The sequence below is a fragment of the Microchirus variegatus genome (genome assembly GCF_963457635.1).
Source record: "Microchirus variegatus genome assembly, chromosome: 15".
NCBI lineage: Eukaryota > Metazoa > Chordata > Actinopteri > Pleuronectiformes > Soleidae > Microchirus > Microchirus variegatus.
Window position 1 is genome coordinate 5,963,459 of NC_139816.1, and position 26,510 is coordinate 5,989,968.

The 26,510-nt window shown below is 38.9% G+C and overlaps 1 protein-coding gene across 1 annotated transcript; it reads right to left on the reverse strand.

The window, feature by feature from the left end:
• Positions 1 to 14,773: 14,773 nt before the first annotated feature.
• Positions 14,774 to 20,488, reverse strand: LOC310937366 (neutral cholesterol ester hydrolase 1-like; the record flags this gene model as incomplete). The annotated part of the gene is made up of 4 exons (XM_083901610.1): positions 14,774 to 15,403; positions 15,754 to 15,925; positions 16,810 to 17,102; positions 20,354 to 20,488. The coding sequence occupies 4 exons, from the start codon at positions 20,486 to 20,488 to the stop codon at positions 14,774 to 14,776; spliced, it is 1,230 nt and encodes a 409-aa protein (XP_083757736.1).
• Positions 20,489 to 26,510: the final 6,022 nt, after the last annotated feature.

Consider the following 26,510-nt stretch of genomic DNA (forward strand, 5'->3'; position numbering starts at 1 on the left):
AGAGCCTCCGTCGTCGTGGTAACGCTCATTAATGTGGTTTGGTCAGATTCAGACACTGGGATCGAAAAATGCTGAGGTTTCACAGCAGCTTGTTTATGTTGGAGGAGTTTTGTTGTCATGGTTACAGCATTACAGCAAAATGATGGAGGACACGATGGACAAAATGATGGAGGGCATGACGGAGAATATGATGGACAAAATGATGGAGGACACGATGGACAACATGATGAGGACATTATGGACACCATGATGGACAACATGATGGAGGACACGATGGAAGACATGATGGACAACATGATGGTGACATGATGGACAACATGATGGACAACATGATGGAGGACATGATGGACAACATGATGGAGGACATGGGACATGATGGACAACATGATGGACAACATTATGGACAACATGATGGAGGACATGATGGACAACATGATGGACAACATGATGGAGGACATGATGGACAACATGATGGATGACATGATGGACAACATGATGGAGGACATGATGGAGGACATGATGGACAACATGATGGAGGACATGATGGACAACATGATGGAGGACATGATGGACAACATGATGGAGGACATGATGGACAACATGATGGAGGACATGATGGCTCTCCACACTGAAGCCAAAGAATAATAATGGACATAACTGACAGCTGTATTCTCCTGAGCGGCCACCAGGGGAGCGCCTCCACTTGTTTGAATGTAAGTCTGTTTTCTCCATTCGTCTCTAAAACGGCTGCAGATTCAGGGAGAAGCTGTGAAAACAGTCAAAAAAGTGCTCGTTTTAATCTTAATTAAAAGGAAACGAGTTAGTTTGCTATAATTTCACGTCCCTCTTGAGTCCATAACTGTGAGACGTTAGCGCGTTAGCATTAGTATGAGCGGTAAAGTGCTGCTCCCTCCACACTGAGCAATTACCTCCACAAACATGATGAACGATGTGATATTAAAGTCGTTTTTAAGTGAAAAATGGCCGACGTCCTCTCCTCGTATTTGGAAAAACAAACAGTGTGAGCGTCAGTTGTGTTTTCACACGTGTTTGTACAGAAACTCTTCTTCTTCACTGATTGATGACGCGCCTGGCGTTCGCCAGCGTGTTTTCTGTGATTGGACTCGACGCGGTGAATCTCCGGAGACTCGTTGCGTCGCCTCCTCGACCTCGGCCTTCATTTCTCTTCACTTCACTTCCTGCAGCTCCTGAATTAGCAGCAGACGTAAATTGAGAGTCTTTTCTCTCCAGCAGACGAAAACGCTCGTAAAAAAAACAGACTTTACTGACACGTTGAGTTTAGTTTATGAGAATCATCACTCCAGTCTGTTTACACAGTGGACCATATTTTTATATGCTAACGTTTTTCTTATTATTCTATTGTGTATTTTAATCATCATGTTTACTGTTTTTGTCCCTATGAAATAAACTGTAAAAAATAAGATTAGATTAAACAGTGGAACACAACTAAGCCTCAATAATACATAAAAACACACTAATAAAATTGGAGGGAAGAAAATAATTCACCTTTAAGACATTTAGAGAGATTTAAGGAAGCTTAAAAAACACAAAAGCTACACAGCATAAAATAAATACAATAATAAGAGTGCCTTAAAGAGGTAAAAGGCCTACAAATAATTAAAAAGTCTTAAAAAATAGGGTAAATATATACGTTATAAAACAGTATTAGGCAAAAAATCTTACTTAACATATACTTAATACAATATGGATCAAATTCATTAAAATGTTTTTGGTTAAAAAATGTATATAAGGACTTATAATGTTAGAAGAGTTAAGTTAAAATCACTTTAAAATGAAAATTTGTCTCAATTAGCGCTCATAAAAAGACTTTTACTTTGAAAGGAACAGTTTATTATCATCATAAACGCTGAAGTCTTTACACAGTGCACCATATTTTCATTTGTTTACTTTTCTTATTATTGATCTATCGTGTATTGTATATATTATATCTTTATTAATAGAATTAAAAAATATATATATATAAATTAAAAAAAACAGGATTTGGTTAAAATAGTAAGTAAAATGAAAACAACGTGATGTAATACAATATGGATCAAATAAATACCAATATTTTTTTGTCATAGCTTCAAAATGTGTCTGAAATAGTTGGAAAAGTTTGGTTAAAATCACTTTTAAATTAAGTTTAAGTGTTTTTTCCTAAGAACCTGGAGCAGCTGCTTGAATCAGTCTGAAGGTCGTTCACTGTTGTTGATATTTTAAATATGAAGACTGCTGAAATAGTTGGACTTGATTAACATCGTTCTTTTTCTACATTAAAGATGTAAAACCTCGTTATGATCTTCTGTTTGAAGTAGGAAATGTTTTGTATTATGCACGACTCGCCCAAGACTTTTTCAATTTCTCCTCCAGATGACAGAGTCGTTGTCTACGTTAAAAAAATCAACATCCATAACAAAACAAAAAAAAAACAAACACGTTTTCTTCATCAGATTTTGTATTTTTTCTTCCACCACAGTTTCTCTGCCAGAGAAGCTGAAAGTGTTTTGGTTTGAACGTCATCGTGGGCTCACACACTCTTCTGTTTCCTGTTCCAAACACGACAGCGACGTCCAACGCCGCGTGGACACGTGAGGACACGCCCCCTCACCGCTGGACACGCCCCCTCACCGCTGGACACGCCCCCTCACAGCTGGACCGTGGTCATGTGACTGAGCCGCAAAGACCACGAGACAGAAGAGAGTGACAGTAGAGAGAGGACGGTAATGTCCACGCTGTGGAGTGTGTGTGTGTGTGTGTGTGTGTGCCGTCTGTCTGTAGTCCTCATGAGACCAAAACCTGGTCCTAATGAGGCAGAACCTCATGTCTTTGTGAGGACCAAAGTACATACACACCAAATTTAGACCTGGTTCAAGGGTTAGAACTAGACTTAGGCTAAGGAGCTAACGAAGGTCCTTCTTGTTTTTGTTGCCTCTTTAGGACCTCTTCTGTCAGAAACACTGACCTTGTGAGGACCAGTAGTCCTTATGGAGACCAAAACCTGGTCCTAATGAGGCAGAACCTTATGTCTGAGTTTAGGACTAAGATTTGAATAGCTACGTGTGTGTGTGTTCTTGTTGGTGTATCTCTTTGTGAGGACCAAAGAACATATACACCGACTTTAGACCTGGTTCAAGGGTTAGAACTAGACTTAGGCTAAGGAGCTAGCAAAGGTCGTATATCTGAGTGTCCTCAGTAAGGATGCTGTGTGAGAATATGTGTGTGTTCTTGTATTTATTGCCTTTTTAGGACCTCTTCTGTCAGAAACACTGACCTTGTCAGGACCAATAGTCCTAATGGAGACCAAAACCTAATGAGGCAGCACCTCATGTCTGAGTTTAGGACTAAGATTTGATATGTTGTTATGGTTAAGGTTAGTGATAAGACTTTGTTTAGTCTGTGTGTGTTTTCTTGTTTGTTTGTATGTCTTTGTGAGGACCAAAGAACATATACACCAACTTTAGACCTGGTTCAAGGGTTAGAACTGGACTTAAGCTAATGAGCTAGCGAAGGTCGTATATCTGTGAGTGGCTGTGTGAGAAAATGTGTTTGTTCTTGTGTTTGTTGCCTCTTTAGGACCTCTTCTGTCAGAAACACTGACCTTGTCAGGACCAGTAGTCCTCATGGAGACCAAAACCTGGTCCTAATGAGGCAGAACCTCATGTGTCTGCTCAGGACTAAGATTTGTGTTGTTGTTATGGTTAAGGTTAGTGATAAGACTTTGTTTAGTCTGTGTGTGTGTGTGTGTGTGTGTGTGTGTGTGTGTGTGTGTGTGTGTGTGTGTGTGTGTGTGTGTGTGTGTGTGAGGCCCACGTTGTGATTTTCTTTTCCTCCCTACCAATCATTCTCTGTCCCCCCTCTTTCTCTCTCTCCCTCTTTTTCTACATTCTCACCCTCCCTCTCTCGCCCTCCTCCCTTATCCAAATTGCAGTACACTCCCTTCTCTCTCTCTCTCTCTCTCTCTCTCTCTCTCTCTCTCTCTCTCTCTCTCTCTCTCTCTCTCTCTCTCTCTCTCTCTCTCTCTCTCTCTCAGGAAGAAGGGAACAATATGACCTTTAGTCTCAGTGATAACATTCTCCCTCATGAATTTCCCCGTCGCTCAGACTTTCCTTTCACGCTCTCACCGAAATGTTTTCACTCTGTTTTTCTTAGAAATGATCGTGTGTGTGTGCGTGTGTGTGTGTGTGTGTGTGCGCACCCGGTGATTAAGGAGCAGCAGCAGGAGCAGCAGCAGGGGGCAGAGGGGAGGAAGTCAGGCCTTCACTGGGTCACACACATGCACAAAACTCTGCATTAACACATTCCCACTGTAAATAATCTGCTTAATCCCGGGAGTGAAGCGTTTTTTCACCAGCGTGAAAGTGTTAAATTAGCGTTCACGTCTTCGTCTTAATTTTTTTTGGTAAAGACGCATAATTCAGTCGTCTGTGTTTTTACAGCCACAACCACATACACTATGTTGCCTTCCATTTATTTCTGAAAAATCGCTTCCCAGTTCTCCGCGTTCCAGTTGAGAAGTCGGGGGGGAAAGCGTGGACACATAAATATGTCAGTCGAGCCAGTGTTGGCCATTGTTGGCCATTGTTAGCTATTGTTTTACATCGTTAGCCATTGTTGGCCATTGTTGGCCATTGTTAGCTATTGTTTTACATCGTTAGCCATTGTTGGCCATTGTTTTACATCGTGAGCCAATGTTAGCAATTGTTAGCCATTGATTTACATTGTGAGCCATTGTTTTACATCATTAACTATTGTTAGCTATTGTTTTACATCGTTAGCCATTGTTGGCCATTGTTGGCCATTGTTAGCTATTGTTTTACATCGTTAGCCATTGTTGGCCATTGTTTTACATCGTGAGCCAATGTTAGCAATTGTTAGCCATTGATTTACATTGTGAGCCATTGTTTTACATCATTAACTATTGTTAGCTATTGTTTTACATCGTTAGCTGTTGTTTTACATTGTCAGCCATTGTTTTACATCATTAACTATTGTTAGCTATTGTTTTACATTGTTAGCTATTGTTTTACATCGTTAGCTGTTGTTTTACATTGTTAGCTATTGTTTTACATTGTTAGCCATAGTTTTACATTGTTAGCTATTGTTTTACATCATTAACCATTGTTAGCCATTATTGACCAACATCATAACAACACATATCTGCAAAAAGCTTAAAAAAACTTCTTAGTGCAGATTAATATCAGTAAAATATGGAAATTCTATGCAAGAAAATCCTAAAATAAAGTCTTAAACAAAACAGTATAAATTAGTACAGAAATCACCAGCATAAGACAATACCATCAAGGTTATATTAGTTTTTATTTACTTGTTTTACTAGTTTTAAGTAGTTTTTATAGTAGGTTTGCTAGTTTTTATTGTTGTGAATGCTTAGTTTTAGTTTAGTTTTTTATTCGTTTTGGCAAATGGAAAAATTTGCCAGGTGCAACATTTGAAAAAAAGAAAGAAAAGGTGATAATATTACAATTATTGTGTCATAAAAACCCAGTAAAGGATGCAATTTTAAAGGTTTAATTGGACAGATGACCAACAGTCCTTGATAATATATAAATATAACAGTTAGCGTGGAAGACGCGTCTCTGCTTTTAATTTCCCGACATGTGTTGAACTCATACCTGTCAATCATAGCCTCAAATTTTAAAATCAAACCGAAGACATGAAGAAAAACCAGCATGAAGTCATCTTTTTCTAAAAAATCCCATCTGTGCTGTTTCATGGAAACATGCAAATGAAACCTAAAGAACCTAACAGTCAAGCCAGGGGCAAAATATGAGCTGTTGGGCCCCTTTGTACCAAACACACACACACACACACACACACACACACACACACACACACACACACACACACACATATTTCCTGTGCTGTCACTTTAAGATAACGATCACGTACAGTAGACACAGTTCACTGCACACCACTCCTGATTTATGTTTGCTTTGTTTTCACAGTTTCACACAAAGACGCTCTTTCACACTGTGTGGTCACAACAATGTTTAACCAGAGTGTCAACGTATGAAATTCAGGAAATCCTAACGTTTACAGAGTACATTAATTGTTAATTTTGCTAATGATAACGGCTTAAAACGTCATTATAGCTTTGTACAAACACAAAGCTCAGTATTAAAGAAGTATTAGTGCTTATTATAAACCTCATCAAGCAGAAATTCCATTATATGTTTCGATTTCTGACAAATATTTTTCTTTAGTAAATTTGAATCTCTTTATTAATTTGAGGATGTTGTCATTTTCTGGACAAAACATCTCGTTGTTTTCTGAATAATCAAGAATATAATGTGAATTAACGCTGCTTTACGATTACAAACTCATGAATAATTATCATTGTATGATCAATAATGTTTGATTTGTCCGTTCAGTTTAACATATATTTTTGTTGCGTCAGCAGTAAATTAAACAATAATATATCTTTTATTTATTATTTCCAGCATGAAACGTGTAATCTGGTCAAAATGACAGAACAGCTTTTCCAGATTTCAGGAGATTACCCTTTTTGAGATTGACTGGTTCACGATGGAAGAAGAAAACAGCTTTTATCTTTCAAATCTGTGTCCCGTTGGTCAAATGAGATGTGACAGCGTTTGTTGTGACATTGTTCTGTTTTGAATTGTTTTCCCTGAACTGATCCAACGACTGATCTGTGGACAAATTTATGGAGGGACGAAGGTTTCTGCTCTGCTGTGAGGGACAGAGGGAGTCTTTGTTGTTCTGTTAAAGTGTTCCGTAAACACAGAATATATTAAATAAGAAATGTCTCCATATCCCTGTAACACATATGTGTATATAATAATACATTACATATTTACTTTTTATTATCTGTCCATCTAGCATAGTTTTATCTATCTATCTATCTATCTATCTATCTATCTATCTATCTATCTATCTATCTATCTATCTATCTATCTATCTATCTATCTATCTATCTATCTATCTATCTATCTATCTATCTATCTATCTATCTATCTATCTATCTATCTATCTATCTATGTTAGCTTAATGCTAGCTAAAATAAGACATTGCTAGCTAAGAGAAGAAATTTCTATCTATCTATCTATCTATCTATCTATCTATCTATCTATCTATCTATCTATCTATCTATCTATCTATCTATCTATCTATCTATCTATCTATCTATCTATCTATCTATCTAAAAAGATAGATAGATATCTATGCTATCGATCTCTAGCTAAAAGTATACATGTCTATCTATGCTAGTAAGCTATCTATCAACGTATGTTAGCTAGCAAGCTAGAAAGGTTATCTATCTCTTTAACTGTGATAGAAAAGTAAATCCATAGTTGTATGTACAGTATAGATAGATAGATAGATAGATAGATAGATAGATAGATAGATAGATAGATAGATAGATAGATAGATAGATAGATAGATAGATAGATAGATAGATAGATAGATAGATAGATAGATAAAACTATGCTAGATGGACAGATAAATAAATCAGAGAATAAAATCAATAGTTTTATATACAGTAAATATTGATATAAATGTATGTAACTGACCTCTTAAACATAGACAGATAGATGGATAGAAATGTCTTCTCTTAGCTAGCAATGTCTTATTTTAGCTAACATTAAGCTTAGATAGATAGATAGATAGATAGATAGATAGATAGATAGATAGATAGATAGATAGATAGATAGATAGATAGATAGATAGATAGATAGATAGATAGATAGATAGATAGATAGATAGATAGATAGATAGATAGATAGATAGATAGATAGATAGATAGATAGATAGATTTGTTCACATTCTTTTAACAAAACAAAAATTAATTTCCTCCTTTAGTTGAGAAAATAATCACAATATAAAGCTGTGCTGTGTCCCGTCTAATTGAAATCAAATGAATAAAACGCTCGGTTTGTGTTTAGTTTTTGCAGGTTTTGACTTGAAGAGCGATGAGATGAAAGAGCAAAAAGAGGTGAAGAAGGACGAAGAGCAGAGGAGAGAGCAGCAGCACTTTAAAGAGGTAAAGAGCATCAGCAGCAGGTTGACAGATGGAGAGAATCATGGTTTTATTAGCGTCCACTATCTCAGATCAGAGGCATAAATCCCTGACAAACGCTCAGACTTCTGATGGATTTACACGTCGCCACTTTCCTTTAATGCTCCGACTCAAAGAGATACCGTTAAAGTTTCATGATGTTCATAAAACTTTGAGATAAAAACAAGGAGAGGAGGAATAAAAGGCACATGATTCATGTGATAAATAATAAGTACACATACTCAGAACGGCTGATTTACTGAGTCCAGGCTGATGTTGATCACCGGGAGGATCTGGCGCCACCTTCTGTGAATTTCTTTGTAAAAATCAAAAACATGTTATAATAAATATATGAATCTACATAAGTGCATTTAAACTGTTCACAATAATATTATATAACTAAAAATATTAAACTCCTATTATAGAAACTAAACTAACCATTTTTTTGTTATATATATTTTCTTAATAAAATTAACACTATATTGTTTTTTTAATTTTAATAGTGTAGTATAGTAATGTAATAAAATGGAATATAGTAATATAGAAACTCTGATAACTTAACTTTATTTTGTGTGTATATGTATATGAATTAAAACTAAATAAAAATAAACTAAAAAAAATAAATAGGTAATAATTAACTAAATATAAATGAATACAATAAATACTACAATATATGTATATATATGTGATACCATAATATCTTAGTTACATCACCTTAAAATGAAAATAAATAATTATGAATAATTAATAACAATTAATTATAAAGAAATAATAAAGTACTTCACAAATACTTTTATTCTACTGTTATTGTTATTCTATTTTCTTCTTATAAAGTATTAATAATGACAAACTGAAAATTGTGACTAATAAAATAATAAGAAACACAGGCCATAATTTGATTGGAAACAAGACATTATTGTGTAAAAATATACATATAAAAACATAAAATTCATCATTTAAAATTGTTTAAAAAGGTATTACAACATTGGTAAATATAAAAAGTAAATATAAAATAAATCAACAAGTTACACTTTTTGTTAATAATAGATGGTGATTCCGTTTATTTCTGTTCAAACTTACATGCGTGACAGTAAATTAAACAAAAAAAAACTATTTTTAATATAAATAAATCACAAAACAATAAACTTGAATGTTTAACAGTGTGCAGAAACAGTCACGAGGCCTTTAAAAATACATTCTCCTCTTATTAAAGAATCCTAAACAGGACACAGTTATTGATGAGTTATTACAGCAGAGAAGGAATTTCGTTGCCGCGGTGACAGCCTCCCATCATCTAACACACACACACACATACATACACACACATACACACACGTGGCAACATTTTAGCAGAAAATGCATTTTTTTTTATGATCCGCCGTTTGAGAAGATTCATGTTTTATTGATCATGTGACCTTCATCGAGCGTGTATCTGTGCAACACGTGAAAAAAATCACGTCTGCACGTCATTCGCCACGCGATGTGCAGTTTATACGTGATAAACCGACATTTCTCACGTCACCACTTTTTTCATAAATTTCTCACAATCAATCATGATTTCATGATGAATTAAATGTGAGAAAACTCAACAGTTGTTTTTAATAATTAACACTTAAAACATGTTTATAGTGCTTTAAATGTGCCATATGTAAGAATGTGGCCAAAAACTACGTTCAAATTCAAAATACTGAGGTCTTTTAGGTTTCATTTTCTGACGTAACTGGCAACCCGTGGTTCGCTCGGCAGCTGAGACTCTACTGACTGCAATGATTGGTAGACGGCGGTAGGTGGCGCCACATGCCAAAACATGATTTCAAAACATAAACATGATTTGCAGTCTGCAAAATATATTTTTAATGCAAATATTTTGTCTGTACTGTTGTTGTTGGTGAGTTCAGTTTGTTATATGAACATTATTCCTGAGTCTCTGTGACATATTAGGAGGATTTTATGGTCAGTTGCTTTAGATTTATTACATAATGCACCTTTAAACTTGACAAAATCCAACTTTTCTATGGACTTACTCGTGGACCTTACTGTACCATCAAAAGTTTTATCTGTGACGAAATGTATGACTGCAAATGTTAAATGTTAAAAAAAAAAAAAAAAAAGTTCTAAAATTTTTTTTAAAAAACCTGACAAAATCCCCAACATTTATAAAATACTATGGTGTCAACATACGACTATATTATTATTATCAGTTTAAAATGCTGATTTGTTTTCCCAGTAGTTCCATTATTTATGTGTCGTCTCCTGCTTTTTTCAGCCAGTTTCAACAACTATATATTCAACTTTTTCTGTCATAAATATATATATATATATATGTATATATGTATATATTTCTAGCTAGCTAGCTTAGATAGATCGCTTACTAGCATAGATAGAGATATGTCTAGCTTTTTAGCTAGCATACATAGATAGCTAACTAGCTGAGATAGATACCTTTGATAGCTAGCTAGCAAATGGCTTAGTAAATATATTTCTAGCTAGCATAGATAGACGTATATGACATATATCATTCTATCCGTCTACTAAAAATGAATGGAACGCCTGTCTTTGATCTGAACAGTGGATGGCGCTAGCGAGCAAAAAATGTCAGAAACAAAAGTATGGAATTGCTAATTTAGCTAATTTATTGAATTAATTTGTCAGTATAAATCCTGTAAATTGATGGTTCCCAAACACAAGATCGGGACCCACAGATGGGAGAATTAATTACTGTATGTGCATGAAATTAAGTTTTAGCTTAAAATGTTAACCAAAATCAACATTTTACATTATTTCTCAACATTTTATGGACAAAACATTGATTTATTTTCACAATTAATCAAGTAAAATAGATCAAATTAATTGTAAAAACAAAAAAAGTCCACCCTCTGCTGTTGCAATCACAGACAAACGGACACACCAACACCAGCACTTTAACACACACACTGTAATAATATAGAACATATGGGACATTTTGGGAAAATAAAACAAGAAAGACATGAATATCTTGTGATTCCACTCCCGACATACAAACAGTCATCACCACAACTGAACGCTAAGTGATGGGATTAATATTGAGCCGCAGAAAAATAACATCTGGGCTCAGTTTAGTGCGTTAACAACCTGTAACTAAACCCCAGTGTCTATTAAAACCTTATTTATCCAATATAAAGCCGTTGGACGCATCGTTTCACACACAGCTTTGAAGCTGCAGCAGCAAGTGAGAAACATTCAAGTCTTTCTCCACAGTTTAAATCCACAAATAACTTATTTTAATGTACACATGAAGCATGTGGTGAGGTTTTTCTCTGCAGAATAAACAGACCTTGAAACAAAGGAGAGAACATTAGAACCTGCAGTGGACTCTTTCATTGAGTGATGTGAAACTGCGTCGTAATCAGCGACACGCAGATTTACACTTGGCTCGCAGCCATTTGGACTAAGAGCCAACCCCCCCCATGTGTGTGTGTGTGTGTGTGTGTGGGTGTGTTGCAATAGACTTGGTCCAGTTTTATTTAAAGTGATAGTTCCAGTTTTTGACTCTTTTGGAAACATGGCTGCCAGTGGAGACGCCAGCAACTAAACCATATTCAAAATCAGTCGGTTTAAGTCCACGGTGTTTTAAGAACACGTTCACGTCTTTATCTTCACTGTTAGACAGACTTTTACGACAGGAAACTGAAGTTTGTAAAACCACTCACTCTCCCACACCAAACCCCATAGAGAAAATCAGTGATTTTAGCTCACGGGGACACAGCAGCTGCTGGTCTACTGCTGCCTCGTGTGGTCAGTTTGTGTCATTGAGCTTAATCTGAAGAAAGAATTTTAAATGCAGATTTCTGAAAAATAACACGTGAAGTTACTGATGAGGCAACAGTGAATCAACAACTCCTGTGTGCCCATGACGTAAAATCACTGCTTTTCTCAATGGGCTTTGGTGCAGGAGAGTGAGTAGTCTTCAGTTTTCTGGCATAAAAAACATTGATTTAATAAAAACATGACAAATGGCTAACCTAATAAAAACCTATGTCAGGAATAACAACAGTACAGACAAAATATTCACATTAAAAAAAATATTTTGCAGACTGCAAATCATGTTTATGTTTTGAAATCATGTTTTGGCATGTGGCGCCACCTACCGCCGTCTACCAATCATTGCAGTCAGTAGAGTCTCGGCTGCCGAGCTAACACAGGTTGCCAGTTACGTCAGAAATTTTAATTTGATTGTAGTAACCGTTTTTGGCCACATTCTTACATATGGCGCCTTTAAACTCACTCTCCCACACCAAACCCCATAGAGAAAATCAGTGATTTTAAATCACAGCACACAGGAGTTGTTGATCCACTGCTGCCTCCATCACTAAGTTCAAATGTGTTATTTTGTGACTTCTGTGTTTGAAATTCTTTGTTCAGATTAACCTCAGTGACACAAAGTGACCACACGAGGCAGCAGTAGACCAGCAGCTCCTGTGTCCCTGTGGGCTAAAATCACTGATTTTCTCTATGGGGTTTGGTGTGGGAGAGTGAGGGAGACAAACTTTCATTTTGCGAGGCTAAAAACCTGGCAGCCGTGTTCTCACTCAGAGCAAACGTCCACACACTTAAGTAAAAGCATGAACTGTCCCTTTAAGAGGTGGTGATGGTGGTGGAAACATGAGAGTCTATTAGAGACAGTTTGTTGAAACAGTGATTCATGTGTTTCATCATCATCGTCGTGACAGAGTGAAGGACTGTTTCAAACATACAGTAGAGTGTTGCACAATCCAGTGAGTCTGCACAGCTGTGAACTCTGACACACTTTAACTACACACAAACACACACACACACACACACAAACTTCTCTGCTTCAGTGGATCATGACAAAATAAATGCTGAAGATCATTTTAAACTTAAATCAGATTAATCGGTCGTATGTGACATATTCTATCGTAGATTATCTTCTTGTTTTTTGACCGTTTTCACAGAAAGACATTGTTTGTTTGTTTGTGTTTTTTTTTTTTGAGGAGATTATTTTTTTCTTCAAGAAAGGCTCAGATTATAGAAAATAACTTAAAAGCTGTTGATAATCCCTGAAAATGAACAAGTGGTTAAATAATATTACGCCGCGCTCAGATGTTTGTACGAGTGAAACCAAAATATTATTAATCTCTGAATAAATAATCACATAAAAACAGACGTGAACCTTTTTCTTTGGATTTGTCTCCGCTGGAATTCATCTGATGAAATTAATCTTGCGAGTATTTCGCAATTTTTTACATTTCTTTCAGTGTCAGAATCCAACAACAATACGTATGGTATATTCTGGGTAAAAACAAACCAACAAAAAAAAAAAAGTAAAATGAGGTGATTTTAAAAAGCAAAAAAGCAAAATGAAGGAATTCTAAAAACAAAAACAGCCAAATAAGGAATTTTGAAAACAAAAAATGCAAAATTTTATATTTTAAACATGAAATTTTCTCTAGTTTTTGTTTTGCTTATAAAACTGTTGGCAGGGGTTAGAGAGTCACAGAGTCACAGTTTACAGATCAGTAGTTAGTTTTTTGTTTTATATATATTTATATATTTTTTTTTAAGTTCTAGACATTACATCCCTGGATTTTATATATAATATATATGTATATATTTACTGTTTTTATTTCCAGAAACACCTTTTTCTTTGGTTTTATCCCACCTTTTTTTTTTTTTTAACATTTTTATTGAAATGCTTAAATAATCAGTTTAACGTGAAATCTGCTGCTTTTAACGCCTCGATCTTGTGTTTAAATGCATAATTCAGGCTTGTTTTTTTTTAGTGTGGTTGTTTGAGGCACTGACACAAACTCAGTGATGAGTTTTCTACACTCACTCTCCCACACCAAATCCCATAGAGAAAATCAGCGATTTTAACATCACAGTTAACACAGGTATTGATCCACTGCTGCCTCCATCACTGAGTTCAAATGTCTTATTTTGTCACTTCGGTGTTTGATATTATTTCTTCAGATTAACCTCAGTGACACAAAGTGACCACACGAGGCAGCAGTGGACCAGCAGCTCCTGTTTCCCTGTGAGCTAAAAATGCAGATTTTCTCTATGGGGTTTGGTGTTGGGGATCTTTCATTTCATAAGAAATAATTTATTTCCTTGGCTTTTTAAACGTTAAATGAAGTATATTTACATGTGTTAGAAACAATGAATTATTAAGTGACTTTTTAAGTGAAATTGATGTTGATTTTGTGGTTTCTGTTCCTGACCAGACGATGAGTTCACTGCCCCCTCGGTCATTGTGAGTTTGAGGCCCCTGCTTTAAAACCAGGATTTAGAAGCAGATACTGAATCATGATTTAACGACATGTGAAAGCTTTGAGGATTCTCCTGAACTCATCCTCATGTGATGAGCTGCTCCTTATTCAACCACACTTTAAAACAAAACAAAGAAAAAACCCGAACGACCACTTTAATATTAGAACTGCTCTTCCCGGGCGTCGCTATGTTTACTAATTTTATTTTCTTTTTTTCACGACTTCATTACTGATTTGGCCTTAAGTGATGATTTTCAAGTATAAATAAAAGACATTATGCGTCATTAGCCTGCGCACACACACCACTATGGAAGAGGATTGGGGCCAAATGTAAAAAAAAAAAAAGTAAAACAGCCTCACTTCTGAAATTAAAGTCAGAATTTTGACTTTTTGTCTCAGAATTTTTTCTATTTTTAAATATCTATATTTACATTAGTGATAATTAAAGGCGCTACAGATTCTGGTCTAACCACTGGATGTAGTTGTTTAAGCTCCTCTGTCCGACGTCGGACTTCATCGGCAGTGACGCGAACACCATGCAGCCGTGGAAACCGTCCTCGTAGTGGTCGCTGGTCACCGGGACGCCGGCGTCCTGCAGACGCCTCGCGTACATGAGCCCGTCGTCCCGGAGGACGTCGAACTCGCACGTCATCACGTACGCCTTCGGCGTCCGGGCCAGCGTCCTCCGCTCCGCCAGCAGCGGCGCCGCCCTCGCGTCCGTCAGCGCCGCCAGCAGCTCGCCCGCCAGCCCCGGCGGCGAGCCCGTTCCCTTGACGACGACTGGCGTGAAGTGCTTCCTGCGCTCGGGCGGCAGCAGAGTGGTCCAGTCCAGTCGGGAGCGGGTGTCGGCGTCGATGGCCGCCTCGTCCAGCGAGCTGTGGTTGTTGGCGAGGAGGAGGGGCTCCAGGGAGGAGTCGCCGCCCAGGTACTGCAGCCAGAACTGGGCCATGTACGGCCTGTAGAGGATGGGCACGGCCTGGTTCTGCTGGTAAGACGCCGTGTGGAAGTCGAGCGCCTGCAGCACCGGGTAGATCAACGCCTGGAGCTTGAACTTCACAGTGAGGCTTTCATCTGAGCTGAGCTGTGGACGCATCGATCACGTGACATGTCATGCACTGGTTCTACTTTAGATGCTAGTTGCTTAACCACTCACTCTCCCACACCAAACCCCATAGAGAAAATCAGTGATTTTAACATCACAGCACACAGGAGTTGTTGATCCACTGCTGCCTCCATCAGTGAGTTCAAATTTGTGATTTCTTCGTCCAGATTCACCTCAGTGACACAAAGTGACCACACGAGGCAGCAGAGGACCAGCAGCTCCTGTGTCGCCGTGAGCTAAAATCACTGATTTTCTCTATGGACTTTGTCTGTAAAGCACTCACTCTCTCGCACCAAAGATACAGCGAGGTGTGCGTTTGTTTTGTTCACCTCCTGAGCCACGGCAGCAGCCAGGTTCCCGCCAGCGCTGTCCCCGGACACACAGAGCCGCTCCGGGTCGATGCTGTACCACGCCAACACCTCGGGGGACAGGAAGTCCCACGACGCCGCCAACGCATCGTTGAACTGATCTGGGAACACGGCGTCTGGAGCGAGCCGGTAACTATGGCAACAAGACATCACAGGAGGAGACACATATTTAAAGCAATAATTAATCAGCAATAATTATGATAATTGATTTAACACTTGGGTAATTTCTAATTCAAATGTCTTCTAACTTGACTTAAAACAATGATTATATTCTGTTTTTGCTCGAGAAGGTTACTACAAAAGCAATAAAAGAACAATAAATGATTCTGTCATACACAAAGTTTATTTGTAAATGTTTAAATCCTGACAATAATGTCAATACAGGATGTCGTTTACTCGAATTTAAGATCCAGTATGTGTAATTTAGGGCATTTCAAACTCATTTTCACTTAAATATAAATGTTACTGAATGTAACCAAATATAGTGTTAAATAAAGGTAACTACTCCATAACATATTGCTAAATAACGTTCTGTATCGTATTCAAGTTACAAATATGATGCATTGTAGATGTAACCTGGTCCGCGATGGTGATGCCGTCACATTGCGGGTAACGCCATCGCCATGCATTGTGGGAAATGTAGTTTATGGTTAACGCACGCCTTAAAGCAGAATAGACCTATTTTAACAAAGATTTTTAAGACCAATTAATCACTCACGGGCCACATAAAATGACGTGGCGGGCCACATCTGGCCCCCGGGCCTTGAGTTTGACAAATCAACAGAATTGTGCTGTAATATTAAAATATAAATATAAAATGAATTATTTTCATTAACTTCCTCTGCCAATGTTTTTGCGATCTGCATTTTCACTTCTATGTGGCACTAATTTCATCACACTGGGCCTTTAATTAACAGAGATAATGAATTAAATATTAAAGCTCCGCCAGCTTCAATATCGAGTTTCTTCCGTCTAATTAAACTTTCATTCGTTGTAACGTGACATGACGAGACTTACTCCACAGACATGATGACGGCGTCCAGAGCCTTCGCCATGTTGCGGCAAAGGCGGTCGTAGGATCTCATCCGGCCGCTGCCGAGGGCCCACCCGCCTCCGTGGAAATAGATGACTCCCCTTTTCAGCATTTCCCCGCCCTTTGGCTGGAAGACTCTTGTAGACACGCCCCCCAGCTTGCGGTCGTTAACGTGAACGGCGGCGCAGGAGCGAGCGTCGATGTCCTCGACCCAGGAAACCAAGTTGTTGAGCAGGTGGACGCGGTGGCAGAGGCCCAGCGTGTGAGCCACATCGCTCTGGAACAAATAACCGCACAAACATTACGATAATTACCATATTTAGCTATTTTCTTAGATATTTAGCTTAAATTTAGTTTTTTTTTTTTTTTAAATGGTCATCAAATAAGACCTTTTTTTCTTTTTACGTAAAAATAAAAGTACAAGAACCCCTAAAAAAATTATGTAATCTGAATGCTGTAGTACATGCGCCAGGCCTGTATGTGGCGCTGCGACACTGCCACAGATACGGCAAAATGGAATGTCGCCGGGTGACACGAAATCCAACCACAGGCTATACTGACATTTGCGATATTTAAAAGTTACGTACTACGGTTAAAAAGAAAAACGAAAGTCACAAAGCTCTTTACGATTTTTTTCTTTATAGTTCTTGAAATTTTTACGTTAACTTCATGTTCAAGAAACCCTTCCCCAAAATGACTCTTAATGCTGTAGTACATGTGTCAGGCCTGTATGTGGTGCTGTAACGCTGCCGCAGAAATACGCCAAAACTAGAATGTCGCCGGGTGACACACGAAATCAAAACACGGCTATACTGACATTTGCGATATTTAAAAGTTACGTACTACGGTTAAAAAGAAAAACAAAAGTCACAAAGCTTTGTGAGTAGGTATGACGATTTTGTAAAATTGTCAGCGACTAAGTCCGTAACCATACAGAAACAGAACTCTCCCTGTACGATCTTTTTTTTTTATCGTTCTTGAAATTTTTACGTTAACTTCATGTTCAAGAAACCCTTCCCCAAAATGACTCTTAATGCTGTAGTACATGTGTCAGGCCTGTATGTGGTGCTGTAACGCTGCCGCAGAAATACGCCAAAACTAGAATGTCGCCGGGTGACACACGAAATCAAAACACGGCTATACTGACATTTGCGGTATTTAAAAGTTACGTACTACGGTTAAAAAGAAAAACAAAAGTCACAAAGCTTTGTGAGTAGGTATGACGATTTTGTAAAATTGTCAGCGACTAAGTCCGTAACCATACAGAAACAGAACTCTCCCTGTACGATCTTTTTTTTTTATCGTTCTTGAAATTTTTACGTTAACTTCATGTTCAAGAAACCCTTCCCCAAAATGACTCTTAATGCTGTAGTACATGTGTCAGGCCTGTATGTGGTGCTGCAACGCATGCCGCAGAAATACGCCAAAACTAGAATGTCGCCGGGTGACACACGAAATCAAAACACGGGCTATACTGACATTTGCGGTATTTAAAAGTTACGTACTACGGTTAAAAAGAAAAACAAAAGTCACAAAGCTTTGTGAGTAGTTACGACGGGAAAAAACGTGATTTTGTTAAATGGTCATCGAATAAGTCCTTAACCACACAGAGACAGATCTTTCCCTGTACGATCTTTTTCTTTATCGTTCTTGAAAATGTTTACGTAAACTTCATGTTCAAGAAACCCTCCCCCAAAATGACTCTAAATGCTGTAGTACATGTGTCAGGCCTGTATGCGGTGCTGTAACGCTGGAAATACGTTTAAAAAAAAGGCTTTCTGAGGAGGTATGAGAGGAAAGTTGCAATTTTTTAACGGTCATCAACAAAGACTTTATTCACACGGAAATATACGCGATATTTTTCGTTCTTGGGTAGTTTTACGTGAACCTAATATTCAAGAAACCCTCCCCGAGAAATTAATCTAAATGCTGTAGTACGTGTCCGGCCTGTGTGTGGCGCTAAAACGCTGCCTCAAGAATACGCCAAAAAAAAAAAAATGTCGCCGGGTGACAGGAAAACAAAACACGATTCCCGATATATTTAAAAATTACGTACTACGGTTAAAAACAAGAAAATTGTCACGAGGCTTTCTGAGGAGGTATGAGGGTGTTACGTAAACATGGCATTTCAAGAAATGTCTTTGTCACCGGGTGACACAAAACAAAACACGGGCTGTGCTGACATTTGAGATATTTAAGGGTTATGACGACTTGTTTGACTTGAATCACTGTATATTAGTGAAGCCGCTCCCTGACATTGTGTTGGAAATAATGAGATGAGGTGGAGGAGAAACTCTCATCAGGACTTGAAAAACCTGTCCTGTGTGTGTGTGTGTGTGTGTGTGTGTGTGTGTGTGTGTGTGTGTGTGTGTGTGTGTGTGTGTGTGTGTGTTTTAACTGCAGAATTAAAAGAAGCACAAAATAGAACAGTGTGATGGTACAAAGCCACTAATCAGTTACAGGTCAAAGGTCACGATCCCCTGATCTCATCATCATTGTCATACAAACACAATACCTACACTTTACTTAATTTTATCATGTTCTAACTACTTCTAAGTGTGTAAGTGTATAACTTATATTATAGTATAATCATTTAATAGTACACTATAGTATAGTATAGGATATAGGATAATATAGTACAGTACAGTTAGGCAATAGTATACTTCATTGAAATAGTGCAGTGTGCAGTTTAATTCAATATAGTAAAATCATGTAATCGTATACTATAGTATAGTACAGTACAGTTAGGTAATAGTATACTTCATTGAAATAGTGCAGTGTGCAGTTTAATTCAATATAGTATAATCAGGTAATAGTACACTATAGTATAGTACAGTTAGGTAATAGTATACTTCCTTGAAAAAGTGCAGTGTACAGTTTAATTCAATATAGTATATTTTAGTAGAGTCAGATAATAGTACACTGTGTTACTATAGTATAGTATAGCCAGGTATATTATAGTATGGTATAGTATATTACTATTATTACTGCAGTATTTAGTATATTATATGATTGCATAGTCAGGTAAAAGTATAATGCTGTATAGCATAATGTAGTGAAGTATAGTATAGTCAGGCAGCAGTAATATATTGTGTATATACTATTGTATACTATACAACAGTAGTTGTAGTAAATAGTTTAGTAGTATTGTCTAGTTAGAGTATAGTATAGTATAATTTAGTCAACATATGGTAAAGTACACTGGGCCACAGTACAGTGTAAATGAAGAGTATTCTATAGTAGAGTATAGTAGTAAAGTGAGATGTTATAATATAAATATATACATTAATATCATCTATACATTAAGTCTGTGAACAACTAAAGTGAACTCTACAGTAGTGACATCATCACTGTGACGTGTTGTTGTTATAACCTCCATGATCGAACTTATACAAACTCTTCTTCTTCTTCCTCCTCCTCGTCTTCTTCTTCTTCTCTGGTTGTCTCTACAGTCACAGCCGTGTCCCTCTCGTCTACCTGCCCGCCACCCTCTGTCCTCTCTCCCCGCCCGCATCCCTCCGCTCTCACCGCCTGCATGAAGGTCCGGAACACCGCGTCCAGCAGCATCAGCTTCCACGGCTCGCACACGCCGCTCGGCAGCGGCAGGTAGACGTAGTAGGCGGCCGCCGACAGCAGCACAGCTCCGGCCAGTTGGAACCTCATCGCGGCGGTGCGAGGTGTACCTGCTGCCAGGAGGCGACCGTTCATTCACTACTGACTCCCTCCCACTCAGGTCGCACTGAAACACGGCCACATCTTGCACAGGAAACACGACACACCGGGGAGTGTGAACCACTTTTCTGCTTCTGTTTCAATACGAGCGCTGCGAGACAAGACGCTACGGTGCTCTTATTTTGAAATGGCACTTCCGGAAGTTGCATAAGCATTTCATAACATGGATGACGACGGGAAATGTAGTCTTTTGGATGGTCATTAAGAAACTACCTTTTATTGTATTATATTATATTATATTATATTATATTATATTATATTATATTATATTATATTATATTATATTATATTATATTATATTATATTATACTATATTATATTATATTATAATCAAACAATGAATGTATGGAGGACCATACCTGACATATCAAGAAATAAATAAATAAATAAATAAATAAATGCATAAATAAATAAATACATAAATAAATGCATAAATAAATACAGGAATAAATAAATAAATGCACCAATAAATGCATAAATAAATACAGAAATAAATAAATACATAAATAAATAAATACAGAAATAAATAAATATAGAAATGCATAAATAAATGCTTTATATTTATTTCTACATTTCTGTTCACCTACATTTATTTATTTATTTATTGATATGTCAGGTATGGTCCTCCATATAAATGCACCATTTATTGTTTATATAATTATATTGTTTTTAAATCATTGCTTTCCCCATTTTTTATTAATACTTAGAAGAAAATAAACATTTTTATTCATTTCCTTCCTTCATGTCCTTCTCCTTTATATTAATAAAATTGTGCTATATCATATTAAATATACCTGCATATATCACATTCCACTCTTAATATATGTTTTTTTTTCTGACATTCAGAATGCATGATGAAGTGATTATTTTTCCTGACCTTGATTGAAAAGAGGAGTCGTTCCAGTGCTGAAATAACTGATGGCAGCATTTTTCCTGGGTGTTCAGTTAAGTGCAGCGCTCATGTTAGTTTAACTGTGCACACCTGCCTTTAATGACACTCACACACCTGTGTCCATGAGGACATCAGAGAGAGGAGATGTTAAAAGAGCTCCACAATGACCTCACACACTCATCACCTCCAGTCAGGTTCAGCTCTGTGGTTTGACTGAAGCTGAGAGGAGTGATTTTTGCTGCTTCACTGAACTGCAACTGGCTCAAACTATGGGTTTTCTCTTAAGGTGAGTTTTAGCTGATTGTTGTTTTTATGCTACAAGTGAAGTGCATGTTAACCTGATGTATCTTATAGATGGGTGCTGTTGTCCATGCTTGCTGTAGGCAGACATCTATCAGATGGTAAGTGCGTTTTTAAAGTTTTAAAATCGTTTAGTTGGTAAAATGCATTGATTAATATGTGTTGTTTTTTTAAACAGCTTACAGTTTTGGATCTATGCAGAAGCAGAAGAGCGATGTGCCAGTATCAGTTTATTGGCCATTTTCATTGGATTCAAGTCCCCCCAACCAGCTGCCACAAGGGCAACGGGTACCTCCGGTGCCAAACAACCAACAGTGGCCCCAGGTGCCTCAACAGCGGCCCCAGGTGCCTCAACAGCGGCCCCAGGTGCCTCAACAGCAGGCCCAGGTGCCTCCACAGCAGGCGCAGGTGCCTCCACAGCAGGCGCAGGTGCCTCAACAGCAGGCGCAGGTGCCTCAACAGCAGGCGCAGGTGCCTCAACAGCAGGCGCAGGTGCCTCAACAGCAGGCGCAGGTGCCTCAACAGCAGGCGCAGGTGCCTCAACAGCAGGCGCAGGTGCCTCAACAGCAGGCCCAGGTGCCTCAACAGCAGGCCCAGGTGCCTCAACAGCAGGCCCAGGTGCCTCAACAGCAGGCCCAGGTGCCTCAACAGCAGGCGCAGGTGCCTCAACAGCAGGCGCAGGTGCCTCAACAGCAGGCGCAGGTGCCTCAACAGCAGGCGCAGGTGCCTCAACAGCAGGCGCAGGTGCCTCAACAGCAGGCCCAGGTGCCTCAACAGCAGGCCCAGGTGCCTCAACAGCAGGCCCAGGTGCCTCAACAGCAGGCCCAGGTGCCTCAACAGCAGGCCCAGGTGCCTCAACAGCAGGCCCAGGTGCCTCAACAGCAGGCCCAGGTGCCTCAACAGCAGGCCCACAATCCATGGTGGTTCGCCAAACAGTCACAGCTTCCTCAGTGGTCTGCCTACCCACCCCTACAGCCGCAGAAGCCGGCTCCCCCTCCCCAGCAGGTGGCCCAGCGCCCGCAGAAGCCGGCGTCCCCTCCCAAGCAGGTGGCCCAGCGCCCGCAGAAGCCGGCGTCCCCTCCCAAGCAGGTGGCCCAGCGCCCGCAGAAGCCGGCGTCCCCTCCCAAGCAGGTGGCCCAGCGCCCGCAGAAGCCGGCGTCCCCTCCCAAGCAGGTGGCCCAGCGCCCGCAGAAGCCGGCGTCCCCTCCCAAGCAGGTGGCCCAGCGCCCGCAGAAGCCGGCGTCCCCTCCCAAGCAGGTGGCCCAGCGCCCGCAGAAGCCGGCGTCCCCTCCCAAGCAGGTGGCCCAGCGCCCGCAGAAGCCGGCGTCCCCTCCCAAGCAGGTGGCCCAGCGCCCGCAGAAGCCGGCGTCCCCTCCCAAGCAGGTGGCCCAGCGCCCGCAGAAGCCGGCGTCCCCTCCCAAGCAGGCGGCCCAGCGTCCGCAGAAGCAGGCGGCCCCTCCCCAGCAACCGGCCCAGAGTCCCCAGAACTCTGCTTCCCCGCCCCAGCAGCCGGCTTCCTGGCAAAGGCCTTGGCGGCAAAACGACTTTTCAAGGTTAATGGTGCTGCCGCAATTCCCAGCGCTGCCGCAATTCCCAGCTCTGCCGGGATTCCCAGAGACGCCGCCACTCTTGGAGACGCAGCCATTCCCACAGCTGCCAGAGTTTGCAAACTCACCACCCAAGCAGGTCCATCGACAGTCGCAGAGGCATCGTCCCCAGAGCCCTGTGTCTTTGGACGAGTAGCCCCACCAGCAGAAGCCCCATGTCGCACTACTGCACCATGCAGCCAGCATTTCGCCCCCCAAGCAGCCCAACAAGATCTGGAACGAGCAACTTCAGCCTTTCCATTACTCATCACAGCAGTTCAGTCTTTAAAACCAAATGTCATGCTCATCCTAAATCTCGGGCGTGACTCAAATGGTGAGTTATCTCTGGCACATTTGCAAGCATCTGTATGACTGTGGTGGTCAAAGGGCAGGGAGTACATTGTTGTTCTTGACTAATTGACAAAGCTTTGACATTTCCTCTGTTCTCTTTCAGGTGCTGGTTCATGGATGCTTCAGAGACTGCTTTCAGCTGAGCAATGCATCTGTCATTAAATAAAAAAACTAACTTTAATTGAATTGCCTGAGAATCTTGATATGAAAACACCCTGTGGCGCTCTGCTCTGACTTTTTTTCTGACTTAAAAGCACATGCTGTTACAAAATGGGTTTGAGTTGCATTGCATCAAACTGATGTAAAGCTTTGAAGCTGTTTTTGCTAAAGTAACAGCTTAAAGGGGAAATGTGGGTCTTGGGTCTGTGTGGAACTTGAGCTGTTGAAGTATCGTAGCATCTGAGACTCGTCTCAGTTGATGCTTGCCTGGTCCAGTTAACGCAGCGTTTTGACTGTGGAACTTAGCGTAGGCAACAGTGTCCTAGTCCTAGCTCTCTTATGCTAATCTTCATTCTTTTTGCGTTTTGGATTACTTTTCTTAGTCGTCCTGGTTTTCGTCATCCCATCTCTTATTTGAATAATGCTACAGCACCACATACAGGTCTAGCATAATATGTACTACAGCCCTTGGTGTCATTTTTTTTTAATACTTTTTTTTAATTATTTTTATCAAAATTGAGTGAGAAACGGGACGTAAACACGTACAAAACACGGAGTTTGGACACACAAAATAAACCATACGTATTGTATGCACGTTCAAAAACCAGCATAATTCCCATAAGCAAAATAATTTCAGGTAGCTCATGACTGTCTTTACCCCAAAAATAATAATTAATTAAAATAAAATCTAAACATATATATATGCATACATATAAATCTTAAAGAAAGAAAAAGTCCCGAACAGGGTGGAAGGTGTTAAGAAAAATAAATAAGTAAATGAAATGAAAACAAAAACAATAAAATTCAATTTAAAATACCTAAATAAATCACATAAAACCATCAGTGCAACAAAAGTATAAATACCCGTAGATAGTCAAATAAGATCAAAGCAAAAGCTGAGAAGGGGAGATCTAGGGACTAGAAATAACAAATATAATAAATCATCCAGAGGAAGTATTCCAGTTTAAAGTATATCTTCCCCTATTTACAGTGTCTTGGTGTCATTTTAATAATTCATTAAGTAATTTCCTGCAAATTTTCAAAACGCATCAGGATAAAAATTCCAATGACGTTCAGTTTTGTGCCAAAGTGATATTTGTTTGGTTTCTAACAAGCAATTAAAAAAAAGAAAAAAAAAGAATATGCAGAACATTTAAAAAGAACTGACAAAGCAAACATGACGGTGCTGCTCCCTCATCTGAGAGAGATGACGAGGCCACAGAGTGAAGAGCAATAAAGAAACGACGAGGTAAACGATCCTGAACATAAAGACAGAGTTTTATTGTATTTCAACTGTGTTCAAATACACTTAAAGACCAAATACCAACAGTATGGTGAGCAGGTTCAGCCTCAGGCGTGGTGTAATGCAAAATTCAGCCTTCAAATATAACCACATTTTTCCAGCTACGCTGAATTTAAGACTATTAAGAATAAATGCAGTTTTCTCTTATTGAAGACATTAAAAACCACTATGAGGCACAATTTCTACCTTGTAAATATATATATATAACTGACTGTTATTTATTAAAGGAAATAAACTTGTCATTTTTTTCCCTTTTGTGTGCATATGTCTGGACGTTACGTGGTGGTGGGGAAACGTCAGAGCTGCAGGAGAGAGAGTCATCTTCACAGAGACGAGCTGCAGTGCCACCCCTAAATCTCAGCTGTCCCTGGTAAAGTGCTCTTTAACCTTGAATAACGTTGTGATCATATGGAACTAATCCAAACGTTGCGCTCGCGTCTCACCTAAATCAACGTCCCTGGACCGTTTCCTGAAAATAAAAGGGATTGTTAGCATATTTCCAAGAAAGTTTCTCGAGCCTCCTTCGTCTGTTATCTATAAAACTCCCTGGATCAACCTTGGTTGCTACGGTTACTGCTCAAGATAAAGGGGCCCTGTTCCATTCTGTAGATAAGAAAGCTTCTGGTGACCTCACGCTGACCTTTCCTTGTGTGTGCAGAGAAAGAAACTCCCTGAACAACAGAAAAAAGTGGATTTAAAATTTATATCTTAAGTGATTTGTAACAAACTTTTCAAGTTGTGGTAAAACAGGGACATCTGCTGGACACCACATGTATTTGTTGTAACTGAAATGTATGTCTTAAAATGTTTATTGCAGTAATATAATATAATGAGGATAATTTTTACCAAATTTAAAACGAATATATCCCACATTATGAATATGAAAGACACTTCTTTCACTTATGTGTGAATTAAAACCCATGTAATCCTTTATAATAAAAAAGCATCCCCCTTGTGACTCCAAATAACCAATTATGTTTAAAAAAAATGAAAACATAATTTTACACCATAAGTTCATTTTGGTCATTTTTTATTTTTTTTTATTTAGTATGACCCAATTAATGTCATGTTTCTGAATCAAAATCAAATGTATCCCTAGTTATAAAGCAACATTTGACCACTAAAAATGTATATACAAATCGAATAAACAAATTCTACCTCTTTACAGTTTACATAATTTTCAATTATTTATTTCAGTATTTAAACTTAATTTCTTCTAAATTAAACCCATTTTATTTTATTCTTTAAACATACTTTTATACATCCTCGCCACCAGAGGAAGCGCTGTTGTAAACAAAACACCCGAAAGTGAAGAAGGCCGACTTAAAAATGATTGACATTGTCGCTGCTCGAATCTGATGT